The sequence below is a fragment of the Schistocerca americana genome, chromosome 5 (assembly GCF_021461395.2).
Source record: "Schistocerca americana isolate TAMUIC-IGC-003095 chromosome 5, iqSchAmer2.1, whole genome shotgun sequence".
In the NCBI taxonomy this organism is placed as follows: Eukaryota; Metazoa; Arthropoda; class Insecta; order Orthoptera; family Acrididae; genus Schistocerca; species Schistocerca americana.
The window spans coordinates 481,953,073-481,974,460 of NC_060123.1; the positions used below are offsets into that span (position 1 = coordinate 481,953,073).

Here is a 21,388-nt window from a genome sequence, read left to right on the forward strand (position 1 = left end):
AAGAATATGTCTGAACTGTTCCAATTTCTTCATTTGGCACTCCATTTTCTAGCATCCTCAGGTTTTAAATAATTAATTTTAGGTATTTTCAGCAAATTTCTTCAAAATACTTTAATAAAACCACTGATAATGGTTCTAGTAGACACCATAAATGGACAATCAGTTCCTATTTCTGTTAGGGTTCACATTACAAAAATATTGGATGCAACAAAGTGGGAGAAATTTATCCACAATTTACTGAGTTTTTAATTAGTAGTTTTAAATCATATATTTTTGCTACTGTCAATTTTTTAATTACATTATAGTCAATCGCCATCTACAAATTAAATCAAATATACAACATAACAAGTAAAACAAACAAACAAACACACACACACACACACACACACACACACACACACACACACAAAGGACTATGCCTTGTCCAGAGTTATGCAATAAATATTTTACACAAATCTATTCACAGAAGTCAAGTACAGTAATGGCTTTGGGAAGCAATAACGTTCAGAATCTTCCTGCGGTCCTCTCTGCTGGTTATTCCAATTTCTCTAAGGTCCATGTCACATAGTTCAAAGAATGTCTCCAAATCAAGCTGGAAAATAGATCAAATGAAAATTTTTGTATTGCTGGAAAATTCATGACTGAGTATGTTTCTCACCAAACACAGAAGACACAGAACAGTGAACAGGCACATAAGTATCCTTCATCTGGGCTTGTAACCCGCACAAATCTCTCCCCACCTCCACAAGTCTGAGCTTAGGAAGAATAATGCACTGAAGAAAATATATGGAAAAAGAAACAAAGTTAAAATACCAACATCATTATCACAACTATAACTCCTGAATGTAAAGATCTCACAGAAAAAAAGACAAACTGACATCCTTAGACTATTAAACAAGCTGGAAAGTGGAAAGGAATTGTATTATGATAAACTATAAACCTCATCATTATGGTAGTATAAAGCAAGCTGACCTGTGTAACTTTTGTGTTGGGATGTTATGAAATGATGGGGTAGTGAGAAGTTACTTAACAACCTTATTCATCATTTACAGCAAGCTAGACTAACCAGAACTGCAGGCAAACATTATTATCACATGTAATAAAATAACATATGGCAGCAATAATTAAAATCTTGCCATGCTCTTCCAATTTTTAAAGACAAGTGCGAATAAAGGACTAAATCATACAGTCTGGATTCTAGACTCAAAGATCAAGTTTTTGACACCCTGTCATGTTATGAATTCAGTTAGAAGGACAGAATGAGATGTAGAAATGGACCGTGAAGAAGAGAAATGAGAATCACAATTAAGAACTAAGTGAAAAGAAGATGGATGAAAAACAAAAAAGAGTTATTAGTGGTCACCTTTCCGTGCTAATTAATATCTTATTTGAAGGATTACTTTCCTCATCACTTCAAAAATCAACATCAGGGATAAATTCCTACCTCTCACTGGTTGAAGGTATGTACACTCTCCTTTGCCTGTTTCCACTAATTCTAGCATCTCACATCCCCATCTTTTAGTACTGCCTCATTCAGTGTGGGTAGAACATCATCAACCTCAAACCTAAGCAATATTTCATCAATGTATGTTGGTTCTTATTTGGAGTTAGGTTGAGAATTGTCATCTCCTTCTACAAAATTTGTGATGTTGTCTTAATAGTGTTCATGTGATTTATCTAAATAAAAATCCACAAATACCTGCTGAGGCTAATGTATGGTATGATGGAGCAGCTTTATTTTTTTTTCAAATGAGGATCCTACAATCTTTTGGCAGCCATATTTTGCAAGCACTTTGAATAATCTACCAATATCCCTTGCTTTGTCTTCAAGGTCAAACGTCACTTAGTTTGAGGGCCTTTTTCAGAATCTCTTTTGGAAACACTTGTGTGATGACATATGTCAGGTTTCCTTTCTACTATGGCAGTCCATTGGATGTAGTTTACCATGTTGATAACTTAAGCTGAAGATAATGGCAGTCCTGAATTAAGAAACTTGCAGCAAGCCACATCGAACAAAGTATGTTTATTTCCATACCTTAATACTCGGAGGTGGCTACATGCTTGTCGTACTGAGAGTGAAGTAAATTCTCTGAATGCTCTACTCTTTCCATTTCCTGAATGACAGCATTCAATGTTATGTGCAGTTTGATTTTAGGATGGTGGTCCATAGAAATAAGAGATGATTAATTCCAAAAGCTGTTTGAGATTAACTCTCATTTGATGAAAAGAGTACACAATATTTCCTTTAATTACATACCTTTTGAGGTCAACTACTCCACTGGATTTCAAACCTGTTGTGGACTCATCTTTAGCCCTTCTGCTGGAATAAGAAGCCACTGGCTCCGAAAACTTGCCTAATTACAACCCTCTTTTATGTGTGTACTCTGCCGCTTCTTGGATTTAAGAGGCCAAATGAACATACCAAATTTTAATACTGCTTTCTGTAATTTTCAGTTAGATAATGATGCACAGGTATTCAACCTTTTTAAAATAAAACATGTTATTAACTCTTTCTTACACTTACTTCCACATTCACACAAACATGTGTATATAAAAGAACAATATTTCTTTGATGTCGCTTGTCAGTATTACTCCAGATTAAAAATTAGAATTAATCTCATTTCAGTAATTTAAATTATTAAAATGTGTGATATGCAACTACTGTTCATGCAGCAAAGGATTTTAATGCATATTTTGGAAGTGGCCAATTGATAAATAAGTAAAAATAAGCTTTGTGACTGCATGTGGTTCACTCAGTGTCTCCTAAAAAGTACCTCACTTTTTCATGCCCTAGTTTACCACAAAAACTGTATTTGCATGATGGCCTTTTGATTTTAGATGTGATTTGTCACAGTCACTTCAAATATCCCTTTTTGATTTGTTGATTAACTATTTACCATGTTTAATCTACATTTTGGTACTCATTTTTGTCACCTGTTTGGATCCTTGTGTTGGAAATTTGTGGCAAGTTCTTATGGGACCAAACTACTTAATCTAACTTAAACTAACTTACGCTAAGGATGCCACACACACATCCATGCCTGAGGGAGGACTCAAACCTCTGACGGGGGGAGCCGCGCGGACTGTGACAAGACGCCTCAGACTGCGCAACTGATACACGAACAAATGGGCGGGGAGAGGGGGGGTGATGGCTGCGAGGGGACAGGCAGGTGCACAGTATAGGACACGCATAGGTGCGTTCTGGCTGGATCGAGAAGTTATGACTTGGAGGAAGAGTGAGTGAGGAGGGAGAAATAAAATAGACTAAGGGACAGACGTGGAGAAGAGCGTTTGGACACAGGATGACTGAAGTCAGTTTCATAGGGCAGGGTTGCAGGTGGGTGTGGGGCTTGGGGATAGAGGTGGGTGTGGGGCTTGGGGATAGGTAGATTTGGGCCAGGAGGATTACGGGAACAAAGGCTATGTTGCAAGGATGACTCACATCTACATACTTAAGGCAATTTATTGTTTAGAAGGATCCAGAAAGCACAGGTTATGAAGTAGCCACTGAAATCAAGCATATTGTGCTCAACAGTGTTGCGCCACTGCACTGTCAAATCTGATCTTGGCTGCAGTTTGACAATGGCTATTTAGTAGGGTGGACAGCTAGTGTGTAATCATGCCCACAAAACATACTGTGACCTGATATAAGACATGGCTGTTTTCACAGATGGCCCTGCCTGGGATAAGATAGGTAAGCCTGTGACTGGACTGGAGCAGTATCTGCTCAGTGATTGCATTGTCTTGCACTTGGGTCTTCCACAGGGATATTTTCCATGTAGCAAGGAGTGGAAATAGGTGTTGTGTAAGAAAGGAATAGCACAGAGTGCCTTTTGGGTGGGTGGCATATTAGTACTTTGGGAAGGGTGGGAAAGATTTTGAGTAGGATGCTCCTCATTTCTGGGAATGATGACAAATTGTCAAAGTCCTGGCAAAAGATACAGTTTAGGTTTTCCACTCCAGGATGATACAGGTAAAGGAGGGGTGCTGTTTTGAAGTTGGTTCCTGAGGGCAGTCAGAGGTTAAGGGCATATGTGAATATGACACAGGAAATGTCTGCAACTAGGTTTGGGGTAGGGGTGGGGATAGGAACGGGGAAAGGGGGGGGGGGTAATGCAAGTTTAAGGCTTTCAGAATTTTGAGCAATATTGGTTTTTGGACGGTTTTGGATGGAGGCTTTGGTCATCTTCTAGGAATTCCCTAATTCCAACTTGGCCTCATTTTGCTTTAATATCTCTGTTCACAAGTACACAAATCTCTAGACAGTGAAAAGAACAGTCACCCACAATTTCACATTAGACTCTGATTTAATAATAGGCCCTGCAGAAGAAGTTTCATAACTATCATGGTGAACTACAATGCTTACATGGAGGAAGGTGTCTGCCAACTGTCTGACTCTACACCTACAAGCCTTGCTATAGTGATCCCATCCCATAAGTCCAACATAACCTTAAATCCCTATGCTTTCTAAAATCCATAAATAAATCTAACAAACCAGGGCCCCAATGTAGCTGCTTACTGTCTTATCATTCAAAGAAAACTTGCTCTTTTTTATCAAAATCTTAAACCCATTGCCTGTTGCAAGGCTCCTATTATCAAAGATATGGACCACTTCTTTCACCAACTGTCAGCCACACCCACTCCATTACCACTTGTCTCCCTAATCGTCACTGCTGACGCTACCTCTGTACACACCAACCACCAATGTACCCTCATGCTCATTGCCTTGCCTTCTCCTACACCTCATTCCTTATAAACTTACCTAACTACATCTTTACATTATACAACTTCTATGTTAAAAGGAGAATTTGCAAACAAATACATAGCAAGCCCATAGCACTCACATGGAAAGTTCCCATACGAATCTGTTTATGAGCTATCAAGAGGAAACCTTCCTAGTTACCCAAATTCCATGCCTCATGCCTCTTTCCATTTCACTGATGACACATTCATGATTTGCACCCAGGGCCAGGACACTATCCACATTCTGTCACAACCTTTCATTTCACCTGGTCTTGCACATCACAATGTGCCACCTACCTAGATGTTGACCTCCACTTCTCTAATCTACACCTCTCTCCATAAGAAGATCACTGTCAAGAGCACTTGCATTTTGATAGCTGCCATCCCCTCCACACACACACACACACACACACACACACACACACACACACACAGTAAGTTCCCATATATTCTGGCCATTTATGGATCGCACATATTTAGTGGTAAACAACCCCTTACCCAGTATGCTGAAGATCTTAGTATGTCCTTCACCAGGCATTACACCCCTTCCCCCTCCACCAAACCTAGTCTCCAAACATTTTCCATGCTGTATTCACACATGCCACTAATCCTCCAACCATCCTTGGAACCACCTGCAAAAGAACACACCTGCACCCCCCCCTCCCCATCACTGCCACTTCACATCGTCTGGGACTGAAACAACTGATCATTGAGCACAGAAATAAGGAACACCCTAACCACAATCTTTCCCATCCCCTCCCGAAGAGCTATTCTGCAACTACCTGATCTCTACAATGTGGTAGTCCATTGTTCCACCATACCTACCTTCAAGCCCTTGTGAATGGATAATATCACTATGAAATACCAATGAGTAAGACCCATCACATACATCAACCCAGCAGACTCTACTCCAGTCCTGTCACAGGCTTATCTTATCCTGTCAGAGGCAGAGTCACCTGTGAAATCAGTCATGTCATGTCAGCTCTGCTGTAATTTATGCAAAGTATTTTATGTGGGCATGACTACCAACCACCTGTCCCCTCATGTGAATAGCTGCTGCCAAAAATGGCCAAGATCAGAACTGACAACTCCGTGACAAAGCACAATAGACTCTATTTCAATGACTGTTTCATAACAAGTGGTATCTGGGTCCTTCCCCATATACCTCCTCTAAATTATATGGAGGAGAGTTGTCCTTGCAACACATTCCTTGTTCCTGTTATCCAACTGGCTTTAATCTCTGCAAGCCCCTTCCCCAAACCCAGCTACACCTTGCTCCAGGAACCTAAATTCAGTCATCCAGTACACACTTCGTCTTCTCCACAGACTACTACTCGTCCTGGTCGTGGTCATCTCCCCTACCAATCCAATCCTCTATGTCATTATGTGCTGTGCACAACTCCCCATCTGTCACCACAAAAAATTTCAATGGTGCCACATTCCTATCCTATGCACTTGCTGCCTTTCCCCAAAGCTAGCAAAGTGTTCAGTCTTGTTTATTGCCAACTGATGCCTCAGTACCTTAACTATTTAGTGAGTGTTTCCTTTACTCCACTAGTTACTAAATGTGAAAAACTTAGATTTGTGACAGGAAAATTTTGTCAAAAGTTAAATACTGTTAGTTATAAACAGATAAGCTGAATGATTTTTTTAAGTTAGATGGAAAGGGAAAGTTAAACACTGTACATCTAAAACCCACCATAATTTTCTGTAAGACTGAAGAGTAGCATTATTGAGAATAAAATACAGTTCATGTAGACATCCACTGCAACTTGCTCACAACAATAAAGAAAACAAAGGTTTAGTGGCACATCACCACTGACCAACTTGCATCATGTGAACCTTGAGATGTTTAAGCAATGCTGATTTATGAGCATGTCCTTTGGATGCATATAATGATGCACTGCATGTCTCAATTCATTTCAACTGATGCTCAATGGCTTTTCCACAGTATGTTAGCCATTCTTTCACTAGGCTTTCATGGTAGCAAGCATGCTAATGATGGCCCAACAACACATGCTACGTGTACTCATCACAGTTTCAACATGCTTCTATATTTTGTGATGATACCCCAATCATTGCTAAAAATTTGATTTGCTTCTTTTGCTAAATTTATGGAATCAGGTGTGTTATTTGTTAAATGCTTCTCAGGTCATGTGATCACAGTGTTGTAACTTATCTAATGCTTTTATTTATAAATATTAACATCCGTTCTTTTTTAGATAACTTGATGATGATTGCAGTAATCAAAACCAGTTATTAAACTGAATGCATTTGTGTTCAATAGAGCTTGGATTTTATTGAGAAGTCATATTTTTTTCCTGAACATCAGGGTGAAATCTACAACAATTTACACATGTATCCAGGCTTTGTAGTGCAGAAAAATGAATTTCTACTGTGCATATGAAGCCCATATATACACTGTTTTTAGTAATAGATACTTTCAGCTAACGTTTGCCATAATAGGTCGTATTTCAGTCAACCTTTTTCCAAAATGCATATTTGTCTTTCTTTTCAGGCCACAAGAATAAAAACACAAAAATGTTGCTCACACGAAAATGTTTCAGGTGATATTGTCACAAATAAGCACAACAATTACTACAGTACTTTATTTATCAGGATTATAGTAGACAAGTAGTGTAACACACTAGTCGGTTCGCTGACGAGTGACAGTTTGGCACAGGATCGACAAAATTCTCTCTGACCCAACAAAGATGGACATTTTCACACAGTTCAGTTTGAATACAATCTCAGTCTGCTTCAACATGTCAAAAGTATGATGCTCCAAAAGCAGAAGTTGCGATGTTTTGTTTGTGATTCTGAAGATAAGTTTTTCAGCACTGATGGGGAAAATATTATTTTGCAAACTATGCAAAGTTAAAGTTAGTGCAGAAAAGGACTTGAATGTGCAACAACACTGTAATACCATCAAACTGTGTGAAGAAAAGTGCTGAAAACGACAATAGACAAACACTGTTATCTGAGGAGAGAGGTCCATCTTTAAGACTGAAATCATTCTTCAAGCACGTGTGAGAGATGATGGTGTCTTGCAACATCCAATTAGAGAAACTGAAGAATCGCTACTTCAGATAGTTCTCGGAGATTTACATGAAATGTCCAGTTCCAGATGAGTCTACATAGAGAAGAACTATTTCTCAATGTGCTACGAGGAAGTAAGCAACAAAATAATAATTAGTGTAGCTGATCAAATGGTCTGTGTGTTCACAGATGACATCCCCGATGTGTGTACGCATTAAGTTGCAAATGGTTTTGTTGGTGTTCTGAAAGTCGACAGGGCTGGAGAAATGTTCCTCCTGTCATGTGAAGCTTTCAAGAGAGTAAACAACTTGACAATTGCCATTTTGTTTGATGACTCTATGAAGCTTATGTGGCCACATGGTATGAACACTGAATGTGCTACTGCTAGTAACAGAGGATGCTTCATACATGACTTAAGTGGCCAAGGAGCTCCAGATTCTCTACCCCAGTACATTGTACCTCCCTCGCCTTACTCTGCACATGTGTTACACAGAGCAGCAGAAGAGGTGTGATCAAATTACTATGATGTTGACAAATTAATTTCCTGTGGCAAGAAAATGTATGTGGAAGCTCCGCTACAGTTTCAGAAATTCAAGGAACAAGCATCTCCACTGCTGATTCCAACTCGGCCCATTCATACATGTGTGGTTCTTGGCTTAATGCTGCTGAGTATTATTGTAGCAACTGTACCAAAATAAAGACAATATTTTGTGAGCTTGATAGTGATGAATCAGATGCTGTAAAAATTGTGAAAGGTGTGCATACATCAGTATCAACTTTTCTGTGGTATCAAAAGACATCACATGAGTGGAAGCTGCTGGTACTCAGCTGTGTGATGGCCTGGATATTGTGCATCATGTGCAAAGTGAATTGGGTCAAACTCACGGTCATGTGGCTGACAAAGTGAACAATCAATTGCAAAGTGTTCTCCAGAAGAGTCCTGTATAATCCACAATGTACAAAATTTGTGGCAGTCTTTCTGGGAATGTCACAAGATTTGAAGATAACAAACTAAAGCTAGCCTGTAGAGACCCCACCTTCAAATGTGTTCCTGTGACATCCTGTTATGTGGAAGAGAAGCTTTTCCGGGCACAAAACAATCCTCAACAATAATCATAGCTGTTTGAAAATGGAAAACCTGAAAATGCACCTCGTGATTCAGGGCAACCACTTGGAAACGGAAGATTGGCACAATATGTTAACTAATTTGAAATACCTTAAACAAGTGGTGTGCAGTAATAAAAACATGGTTTTATTGTTTGGACAGGTGGTGGAGTTTTCATACATGGTCACATACCAAGTTTTTCCTTAATATCTTTTTTGTTACATATACTGGAGCTTGAAGGTCCAAGGTATACACAGTTGAAATATGTATAGAGTGCAAGCATGCGGTCATCTAGTCCTTGCTGAAAAAGGCCATGAGTGCACAGGAGATCCACAATGACCTGACAAGGACATTAGAAACGGATTCCCCTCCTACTTGAATGTGAAAAAGTGGGTGGCAGAATTCAAGTGGGGCAACACTTCCGGCCAAGATGCACCTCACTAGTGGAAATCCATTAATGACCAACATGGAGGAAAACATTACTGCATTGCAGGATATCATCATGGCAGACTGGCATGTGACAGAACACTACTTTGCAAAGAGAGTGGGCATAACACAGGAATGTGCCGGACACATCATAAGAGTTGTGCTTATGCCAAAGGTCTCATGTCGATGGATCCCAAGAATGTTCACACCAGAAGACAAATGCCAAACACATGTCATATCTACTGAAAATTTGACCACTTTTGAGGCAGTTCCTGTGACATTTCTCAAATGTTTTGTGACAATGGATGAAGCATAGGCTCACCACTAAGTCTGAATCCAGTGTCCAATTGAAACAGTGGAAACACCACTCCTCACCCACCCGACGAAGTTCAAGTCAGTCACATCAGCTGGCAAGGTGATAGCCTCTGTTTTTTCGGGTTGGGGGGGGGGGGGGGGGGGTTTACCCTGACTGCATACCTCAAAAAAGGTGAAACAGTAAATGGAGAATATTATGCTGTTCATCTAATGTGTTTGAGGGAGGCCATCAAAGTGAAATGTGTTGAGATGTTGATAAAACATTCATCAGGACAATGCGCCTGCACACATACCCGTCATTGAAAAGTCTTCCATCGAGTCCTGTGGCTTCCAACTGCTTAAACATTCACCCAATTTGTCCCCCTACGGCTTTCATCTCGTCCTTAAGCTCAAGAAACATCTAGCTGGAACCCATATTTGATCAGATGATGATGCCGTGGCTGTGGTAGAGGACTTTTTTTTGTCATTCAGAAAGAAACATTCCACAAGAAGGGTATAATGGGCCTGCAGCACTGGTGGCAAAGGGTGTGTCCCTAAAAGGGGACTGTATCGAAGAATAGACACAACCATTTTGGCTACTGACAACCTTTATTGGATGGATCGAGAATTTTTCAGTCACCCTGTGTAAATCAGTTAATGAGGCATACAGAAACAACTTTCAACTGACAAGTGTCTTTGTGGCTATGGAAATGCATAAACATAACTGTGAGCATGAAGAGATCAATAATGATTGAGATGGAATGAGATGATACACTGAAATATGATGAACTGTGAAAATATCTGGACTGAATGCCAGGATACCAAAGCAGACTCAGTCTCCTCTGACTTGGACAGAAGTGGAAAATATACTGCTTGACAAAAAAGAAGCACCCATAAGACATGGTCAGATATCAGTCTAACTTGGTATGCTCCATTGTGGGTATGTAAATGATCAGAATTACAATTCTATCTTACAGGTAGAAAAGCCACCATAGTGTATTAGTTTTGTTTGTGCTTAGTGTTGTTACCAGGCCTGTTAGAATATGTAAGAAGCATGAAGAGCATCAAACGTACAATGATCAGTGTGAAGGATACTAATTTGCTGAGTGTAAGACAGTGTTTATCAGCACTTAACACGGTTTGAATGGGACCTCATTGTGGCTCTCCATTTGGTTGGCTGGCTGAGTTGTGCAATATTCAGATTTGTGGGGGTCATTCCAACATGACAGTGGCCGGATGTTGGACTGCATGGGAATGTGAGGGCAGGCACATTTGTTGTCAAGGTCTGGCCAACCACATCCAGTCACCAAAGAAGAGGATCACTACATTGTGCACCAAGCGTATTGTATCCCCTTCTCATCTGTGCCTGCTACAAGAGAACAAGTAATGGTTGTCTGCCATAAGAGAACAAGTAATGGACTTCCTGCAACATTTGTGCCATCCTAATCATTGGTGAGCCATCAGCAACCAGGCTAGGAAATTGCCATCTCATGCATAGGCTGCCATCAACACAACACAAATGGCTATGTTTGAGTGGTTTCATGACTGGGATACTGACGGATGGTGTTACATTGTCTTCAGCACATAATAACGGTTCTGCAATCTATGGAGGGGTCCCATTCTTTGTATATTCTGGAGTAACATAGTAGTGTGGGTCCAGGCATCATACAGTGGGGAGCCATTGGGTATGGCTTCAGGTCTCAGCTGGTAGTGTCTGAGGGAAGTCTGACAGTACAACAGCATATTGTCGGCATCCTCATGTTGAGGTACTCCAGTGCCCTGCAAGCTCTCCAGATTTGTCCTGATAGATTTTGTTTGGGACTAACTTGGATGTCAACTCTGTCCCAGAGTCAGTATTCGGGATATCAAGGTCCAGTTACAAGAGTTGTGAGCCAGCTTCCCCGTGGAGAGAGGATATGACGACTTTAATAAAGACTTCCCAACTGGATCAGTGGATGCACCCAGGAGTGAGGGGCAACATCATGATGATAAGTGGGTTCTTACATCATGACGATAAGTGGGTTCTTACATCATAATGATAAGTGGGTTCTTACAGCCAAGTTCTACATAAATTTGACTTGATTGTAATTATTGAAGTAACATCACATACCCTCTCAACCTGTGAATTTTCATTTAGTATCATCTTCCCCCTTATGAGTACTTTACAGTTTTTATGAGGTAGTGCACAAGGTGGATTGAGGGTCCAAGGCCTCCTGGTTTTTTTATCAGAAAATAGTTGCAAACAAAATCTGGAAATTCTGCCATTTTTGAATTTAATGTCCCCGCAGCCACACACACTTTTCACAGCATCAATGCCATGATTTCATGGTACCTGTAAGCACTTCATTTCAAAATTGCAAATTGGCATCCAAGTTTCATTCACCATCACAATAGTTAATGGAAAGTCCCTTTTATATCATCATCATGTGTGAACATTATTGAGCAAATTGCCAAACGCACAGCTCCTGTATGTCCACATTCTTGGCGCCCACATGGAGCACAGTTTTTTCAAGTCTGCACACATCGCAGGGTAATGCTAATTTCAGAGGCAACAGCTTTCACACTCAATTGGCAATTCTCCAAAACAACTGTCTGCACTTGCATGACTACGTTATCAAACGGAACGATTCGAAGCCAAAATAGTTTTAGTTCACTGTCATATGAAGTTTGGTCTTCTTTGAACTTATCCATCCATGACCACACATTCTTCACATTTATGGCATCATCACCGCAAGTCTCACTCAACAGGCGATGAATTTCAAAGGGTATCACAAAACACAGTGGAGAAAACGAATGATTACCTGCTGCTCTTGTAATGAAAATCTTGCTGATAAAACATTCTCGGGTTTCGAGCTGTGTCAAGTGGTTTACTGCCCACAAGCTTTCGGCGGAGATCTCCTCTGCCATTGTCAAGTGGATGACTGTCGTGTGGTTGTCATTGCCGTGCTTATATAGCTGCACCGTCACTCGTGACGTCACTGGTGCTCGGTCCTGCACCATATATGGTAATGTTTTGGCTGCGCAACTGCCGGGCCTGTTTCAACTCGCTCAACACCTGATCCCACACTGTACTCAGCTGCAATCCACCATTCTCTATTGAAGGTGTAGTCAGAAATTCTAATATCTATGGCTTCATTTATCACGCTATCCCAGAAGCCATTAGTCCATTTAATAATAGATTTCTCATCGAATGCAATTCGCTGTCTGTTTTCCAGAGCATGTTCTACTACAGCTGACTTTTCGGGATAGCACAGATGGTAACACCTTTCATGTTCTATTTGGCGCTGTTCAATAGTGCGAACATTCTGGCTGACATAAAACTGCCCACATCCACATGGGATCTTGTAAATTCCTGGTGTTCTGAGGCCTACATTGTCTTTCACAGATTTCATTAGTTGCCGGATCTTTGCTGGAGGCCTGAAGATTGTGTCTATTTTATGGCTCTTCAGGAGCCGACTAATCTTCCCTGTTGTCGAACCACAAAACGGTTAAAATGCAAGTTGCTTGGTGTCTTCTTAAGAGGTCTTCTTCCTTTGAAGCTTGGATGACATTGCTTGTGAGATCTGTTTGTTGTTGTAACCATTTTCTTCAAAAACTTTGCGTAAGTGGCTCAATTCTCTCGGCAAGTTTTCAGCATCTGAGATGGTTTCAGCTTGATGTACTAAGGTCCTCAGAACTGACTCTTTCTGTGCTGGGTGATGGAAGCTGGTGGCATGCAGATACCGATCCATGTGGGTGAGCTTGCGGTAAATGCTATGACCTAGAGACCAATTGGGTTTACGACAGACAAGCATGTCCAAGAACGGCAGGGAACCCTCCTTCTCTACTTACATTGTGAAGTTGATGTGGTTGTGGATGCTGTTGAGGTGCTCCAGGAACTCTTCTAATTTTTCTTGTCCATGTGGCCAAATGACGAAGGTATAGTTGACGTAGCGATAAAAATAGATCGGCTTTGCAGGAGCTGTGTCCAAGGCGATGTCTTCGAAATGCTCCATAAAGAGGTTGGCTACTACTGGAGCTAATGGACTTCCCATCGCCACGCCGTCAGTTTGGCTAAAATGTTCTCTATCATGTAAGAAATATGACGACAGAGTGTGCTTAAATAAATCCATGATGGTGTCGTCAAAGAGTTGGGACAGCAAGTCAATAGAGTCTGCGATGGGGTCACACGTGAATAAAGAAATCACTTAGAAGCTAACCAGAATATCCCCTTCAACAAGTCGCAGACCTTTAATCCAATTGATGAAGTCCACCGTATTCTTTATATGGTGTCCACAGTGTCCAACGTGTGTAGAGAGGAGGCTGGCCAGATGTTTATCAAGTTTATAGGCTGGCGATCCAATGGTACTCACTATCGGTGTCAACGGTGTGTCCTTCTTATGCACCTTCGGCAGACCAGAGAACGTGGTCCAGTGACGATCGTTTGAGAAACTCTGGAGTCTCACTATTCTGCATGTTGGGTCCCGAGGTAATTTTTGGTATTTGTCTTCCTCCAACATCTGTCTGATTTTTGTGCCATAGTCGGCTCGTTCCATTAAGACAGCAGCATTGCCCTTGTCAGCTGGTAGGACGACGGTGAGAGGATCATTCTGGAGAGCACGGAGGTCTCTGTGTTCAGCTCTAGTCATATTTGAAACTGGTGGTTTGGATTTTAAAAGGATACGGCCTGTTTCTCTACGAATTTCCCCAGCCACATCACTTGGAAACTTATGAACCACTTACACCACTCAATATGTCAGTGAAGGGGATGCTTTGTGGTGAAGGAGCAAAGTCAAGTCCCTTCTTAAGTGCTGAGATGGCACCTGCGTCAATGTTTCTTGCTGTCATGTTGATCACAGCATGTTCCATAACTTTATGTTCTGCTCCATGTTGTTGCAGCAAAAGTCTATCGAATTTCCCTTTCTGCTTCTCCACTGCTCTCTGTCTCGATGATGTTTGCTGTGCAACTGTTGCTGTGTCGATCTAGTCCCAATCCAAAGCTGAAAGTGACCTTGTCAGTTGCAGGTGAATGGCCAAACGCTCACGGCCGTTTGTATCCAGGTGTTTTCTGGTGAAATCACTGTGAAAGCATGCATTCATACAAAATCTCGCTGTTTCTTGTACACAGATCAGTCCTCACTCTCCCTACAGACACTGTTGTGTGTGCCATACAGTGCTATTATCTGTGTCCTACATACAAAAAGAGTACTCACATATTTTAAGCCAAATCAATTTTTTCTATTTGCTCCAAGCCTTGTGAAAGAAAACTGAAGACCTTATAACTTGAACCAACCTCCCCTAAGGTGAAGCCAACAGGAATAGATTATGTATATTGTCATCGTGATTCAGACAAATGGAAAACAACATCTGCACTGATTGTTCTATAAACTGTCTAGAAAAAGCTACAGTATCTAGAACACTCAACTAAAGTTGTATATCCCCATTATTTAAAAGAATGTGCAAACAGAAATCTCAGTCAAGCATGTGTGTGTGTGTGTGTGTGTGTGTGTGTGTGTGAGAGAGAGAGAGAGAGAGAGAGAGAGAGAGAGGGGCGGGGGGAGGGGAGGGTGCTCCCACATTATGCAGAACACCAGTCTTAAAAATTAGTTACAATATTCAGCTTCTTTATTTTAAGCCAGTCAACTGCTCAGGGCCTGAACTATACAATTAGAGGGTATATTTAATAATTTTGTTTTAGCATTCAACATTGAATTTTCTACAAACCCTCACAAATGTCTACGAGCATTAGATTGTTAGTGATATGAAATCTCAGAAACTTCATTTTTTATTACTAAAACTGTCATCAGATACATAAGATTTATTTTTAAAATTCTATTATGCTAGACTGGTACATGGGCTGCACTCAATATCAGCTGCACAAGACTTATTTTTAAAATTATATTATGCCCGATTGATATAGGAGCTGCATGCCCATCTTCAGTGACACACTGTAAGTACTGTTATGACACACAAATGGTCGTAAGATGCCTACAACAGATAAACATGTATAAAAGTATGCCGGTATATGTCTCAACTTGTGAAGAACAAATTGCAGCCAACCACACAACTGTCAAAATAATAACAAGTTGAGGCATGTACTGCCACACATGTACATACAATTGCAGTACATCTTGAAGACCCTATACTGCCTGCCCCACATTGGCTGCTGCTGCCTCGTGTGTCACAAAGCAACACTACTCACAAGGAGGAGACCACAGACATGGCCAACCAAATCCGCACACTTTGCAAGTCACTTTTTTAACCTAAAAAAAAAAAAAGAAAGATTCTAAGATAATTTAACTCCATTCCCACATTTTTGAGACTCCTACTAAAGCTCATGTAGCAAAATCAACTGAGAATTAACAGAATCGATATATAATTTAAAAATGAGTGTTTTTCACTAACACATATGGGGTCAGCTGATCCATATTTTCACAAAACCTTTCTGACTGCCAGTTGTGTATCTATGAGGTGTGCACTGTTAAACAAAAGTGTTGCTGGCATATGACCAAAGCATCTTGCTGGGAAACAGAGAATCTCTGTTCAATTCCCAACTGTATTCCACAATCTGCCCCCCCCCCCCCCCCCCAGCCCCTTCATCTGTATATTTTCCCCACACCAAAAGTTGTGGAAATAGGCTCAATAAGCTAAGAAGAGCAATAAGTAATAGCAGCAAATAGCCAAATAAATTTCTCATACAATTTGGACTAGCAAAGAATTACAATTTTAATCCTCATTCCAAGTAAGATTGCTGTGATGACAAGCAGTCGACACATTATCACGTTAGGGATAAAAACTAACCCTTCTCTCAGCTGGTAGTGTAGATGAAATAATGCATTCATACATGTTGCAATATTCAAAAACAGTGTCTGTAGCACTGTTGCCACAAGTTTTCCTGTGCTTATAAGGAACTAATGATTAATTTGTTTCTTGGGATATAGAACTGGTCAATTGTTTAATCAATTCATTATAAATGTTATCTTCATGTACTCGAAATGTTGGAAGTAGGCGAATTCAATTTGCAAAACATACCTTGAGAATTTTGAAAGTCATATGTCCCTGATAACAAATTTTGTCTGATACTGAAGTCCTGGGACGGACAAACTAACATCATCACATGTGATAGGTTTGTTGGTTGTTTGGGGAAGGAGACCAGACAGCGTGGTCATCGGTCTCATTGGATTAGGGAAGGATGGGGAAGGAAGTTGGCCGTGCCCTTTTAGAGGAACCACCCCAGCATTTGCCTGGAGTGATTTAGGGAAATCACGGAAAACCTAAATCAGGGTGCCCGGACCCGGGATTGAACCGTCGTCCTCCCGAATGCGAGTCCAGTGTCTACCCACTGCGCCACCTCGCTCGGTCATCACATGTGATAGCATGTTTACATGAGACAAGGTCTAACTGGCTTGCATGGTAGAAGTAATACCACCAAACGGCACACCTGTGTACCAGGAGAGGTTTATTTTTATCACCGAGTTAAAAACTTTATTTAGAGGCTTCAAAATTACAGTCTCCTTCAGAAAGCCAAGTGGGAATTGCACAACTGAATGGATGCAGTAATGATCCACAGCATAATTCATGATGCACTTCCAGTACCAGTTTTTTCAGAAAATGTTATTGAATGTGTGATATGGATCAAAATTAATTCTCATAAAAGAAATATTTTTAAATATAAACCAAGTTTGTTTTCCTCAGATTGTTTGGAGGGAGTGAAATAGCTGCATGAAGTTGCATCTGTTAGCTGTTTTTTAAGCCATAAGTGTATTCACCTCCAAAGTTTATATGACAAGTATCATCCATCCAGTTGTTGGAAGGAAACTGAGGATATGTATGTTCAAATGTGTGTGAAGTCTTATGGGACTTAATTGCTAAGGTCATCAGTCCCTAAGCTTACACACTACTTAAGCTAAAGTACCCTAAGGACAAACACACACACACACACACACACACACACACACACACACACACACACACACATGCCCGAGGGAGGACTCGAACCTCCACCGGGACCAGCTGCACAGTCCATGACTGCAGTGCCTTAGACCACTCGGCTAATCCCGCGCGGCGAGTATATGTAACAGAATGAGTGAAAGAGACCTTGTAAATTGATAAGGATTAAGTTTCTAATTCTTTACTAAGCCATGTCATTTGAGAAATTTATTAGCCTGCCTTATTATTCCCTATTTATTTACCTTATCAATCCTCCTATGTCTACAAAATTTGAAAAGAAGAAGAGGAAGACAGAAGAGGAGGAGGAGGAGAAGGAGGAGGAGAAGAAGAAGAAGAAGAAGAAGAAGAAAGCAAATGGGAATCAAACACAAGTTCTCCACTCCGCAGCCAGATGCCTTAGTCGCTACATCAGTAGCACTTTCACTGAACAGCTCTTACCATATCAATACATAAGCGGTACTCAAAAACGTTTCTTTTCTTGATTTCTGGGAAAATTTGCATTTGTGGACACCATATATGCTGATGAAAAATGCTCAGCTTTCAATCATCTATTGATCTTGTCAATTCTGAGTGGATTGTGTCATGAATGTCAGGGGTAGTTTTCTCAAAAATTGGGGGGGGGGGGGGGGGGGTGTTGAAGCAAAATATCTTAAAATCTTTCAGTTTAGGTTGTGCACAAGTGATCTGTCAAATACAAGGCGAATCGGTTGGTCTTGCCTGAGGTCTTCCCCTTGCCTTGCCAGTCGCTGCTAGAATACTAGGTATTCTTCATGTTTTACAGTTCCTGTTAATATACATTACTGAAACATATGTAACACTTGACTAATTTGGAAACACACTGTTGAATGGGCACATCACATTTTGCTTAAAAAATAATTTCGTTTGTAACAGGGAACAAACTGACATTTTACAGTGTCACTGGACATCACATGAAAGACGTTACGAGCAATATGTTTGGGCCACCTCAGTCTACACATTGCAAAAACAAATTTCCAAATATCTGTCAAAACATCGGAGAAATATACATGATGACTCTGAAGAAAGACACCTGGTGTGTGTGTGTTTTCAGGAGACTTTTGCACATTTGTGTGTTGAAACAGCTTTGGTAAAAATCAATATTCCTGCAACAACTAATATGCATGGACAGAAATTAGGTAACAATACCATGAAATAGTTAAGCAACATACTATACATCCATCAAAGAAACATATCATTTGGGTTAATGTTGGCAGTGAAAATAGTCTTAATGTGAAGCATAACACAATTTTCCTTGGAAATAGTGGTTTCAATCTTTTTCACGAAAATTACATTTTTGGTGAACCTCAAATTGCTTAGAAAGTACTGGAAAATGGAGAAAACATATGCAACTTCAGAATTCCAAATGGGAAAATGGGAAGAATTGGTTAAATTTGAAAATGGCTCTCAAAACAGAGCATTTTTCTTTTCTTTTCTTTTTTTTATAATTTTCACCCTTCCTATATCTTCAAAATTATAACTAAGGAAAGAATAAGAAAGGTTGTACGATAATGAATTTGCTTTTTTACATGGCAGTGTGAGGAGAACTTTGTATTACACTTGTACAAAAACGGTGCAGCCAGTTAATGAAGTGGAGTATTGTGAGGCAATTCATTCTTGATATTTAAAGGATACCATGCTGAAATTGTGGAAATATATGGTACCAATGCACCATTTTATGGTCATGTGGTGCAGATCGATTCAGTATGGTCAAAAAAGTCTGAATGATGTGAAGAACAAAGCAGCAGACTGTCTTTCTATGAAAAATCAGAAATATCAAGAGAAGTGGAAGCCATAGCATGTCACAATCAAGACAATATTATACAGATACTGAAAATCAGTCATAGATCAGTTTCCAAAATCTTGCATATTTTGAACTTGAGAAGGTTGCCACCTGCTGGATTCTGCGACTGCTCGACACCCATCAAAAATCCTACCAAACTGAGGCAGCAGAGGCAATTTTGCAGCAGTGTCAGGTCAGTTCAAATGACCTATTTAGCAACCCAACTGCCATGGATGAGTGTTATGATTGATTGATTGATTAATTGAGACGGTTTATGGGACCAAACAGCGAGGTCATCAGTCCCGCGATTCCGAAGTTACTCTCAGAAAAAAGAGGGTCACTCAAAGTGGAAAGATCAAGCCAGGGGAGTCAAATTATGTTCATGGGATTCCAGACCAAGAAGATACGAAGAGAGGTTCCGGACCACAACCACCCTGCCGCTGCTCCAGTTGTAAAGCACACCATTATATCTGAAAGTCAAAACCACTTTGCAGAGGAAACTGAGGGCCAGGTCAACCATCCGTGAATCATCTGCTAATATTAAAATTAAGCAATCTGGAAGACTACACTTAGCACAAAGAGCCAAAAGAAGGGGACATTCCACCAATATTAAGGATATTGTCAGTCTGGGTCCACAACCATGTTGTGGGGATGGTTCATTATACAGAAGGAAACAATGGGTGAGCCTGATATGACCAATGTATAGACGGTATAAAACAGTGGTCTTCTTCTGAAAGGAGCAGAAGGGAATGCGTCAAACTGTAGTAGACTCCTTGAGTGTGCGGAGTTTATTACTATGAGCAGTAGTGCACCAGATCTCATTCCACTTTTGGGCAGAGAGAGATCTGATGTAGCTCTGCATACCTGCAGCTGTACTGGAATCATGAAAGGGAATTGGGGGGGGGGGGGGGTAGGTAAATAAATATCTGCTTCTCCAGCCAAATGGTCAGCCTGTTCATTCCCTGGGATGCCCACACGACTTGGGACCCAGAGAAAGACAACCAGGCAGGCAGCATGGCCAAGGGCACAGAAGTCATGGATAGCAGAGACCAAAGGGTTATGGCATGTAACAGACGCCGGAAAACCATAGGGGTGACAGATCATAGGACCCTGGAATAGATCTATCCTACCGTCAAGTAGTCACAGAGAGGAAGGGGCAACTGAGCCATAAACCTGACTATCATAATCTAGTCTGGACAAGACCAGAGCACAGTAAAAATGGAGAAGAGTGGTACCATCTGCACCCCAAGATGTGTGGGCCAGGAGGCGGACAGCATTAAGCTTCCGCATGAATGTAGTCATGGGGCAGCCATATCAGATTTTTATCAAAAATAAGGCCCAAGAAATGAGACTGTGCTAAAACATCGAGGAGCTGGTTGCCTAAATAAAGTTTTGGATCGGGTGTACTGTGGGTCGACAACAAAAATGCATAACCTGCATTTTGGAGGGAGAAAATTAGAAGCCATGGGAGATGTCCTACACAGAGGCCCATCGGATGGCACCTTGGAGCTGGAGTTCAGTAGATGCTACCAAGTGGGAGCTGTACCACATGCAAAAATTGTTGACATACAATGTTGGGGTCGCCACAGGCCCAACAGAGTTACAAGCCCATTGATGGCTACGAGGAATAGTGTGACACTTAGCACAGAACCCTGTGGGATACCGTTCAGCTGAATCCGAGAGGCACTGAGTGAAGTGCCAACTTGAACCCAGAAGAGCCGCTGAGAGAAAAATTTGCGGGTAATAATTGGAAGAGAGTCACTGAAGCCCCAGCCATGGAGGATAACCAAAATGTGATGGCGCCAAGCAATGTTGTATGCTGTATGTAGGTCAAAGAAGACCACGACAAGGTGCCAGTGGTTAGTAAAAGCCTATTGGATTGCTGTTTCCAATCTGAGTAAATGGTCAATTGGAGATTGTCCTGCCCAGAAGCCACACTGATACGGGGACAAAAGGCCCCAAGATGAGTACCCAACACAATCTGATGCTAACCATCCTCTTGAGCAGTTTACAAAGTACATATGTCAGGCTAATCAGGAAGTAGATGTTGAGAG

At 40.9% G+C, this 21,388-nt stretch overlaps 1 protein-coding gene across 2 annotated transcripts in view; it reads right to left on the minus strand.

Moving 5' to 3' along the window:
* Positions 1-317: 317 nt before the first annotated feature.
* Positions 318-21,388, minus strand: part of LOC124615832 — a 123,037-nt gene continuing 101,966 nt past the window's right edge. For both annotated transcript variants that reach the window (XM_047143983.1, XM_047143982.1), the window contains one exon: positions 318-592. In XM_047143983.1, coding sequence (XP_046999939.1) covers positions 470-592 — 123 coding nt within the window. In that variant the 3' untranslated portion in view covers positions 318-469. The remainder of the gene's footprint in view (positions 593-21,388) is intronic.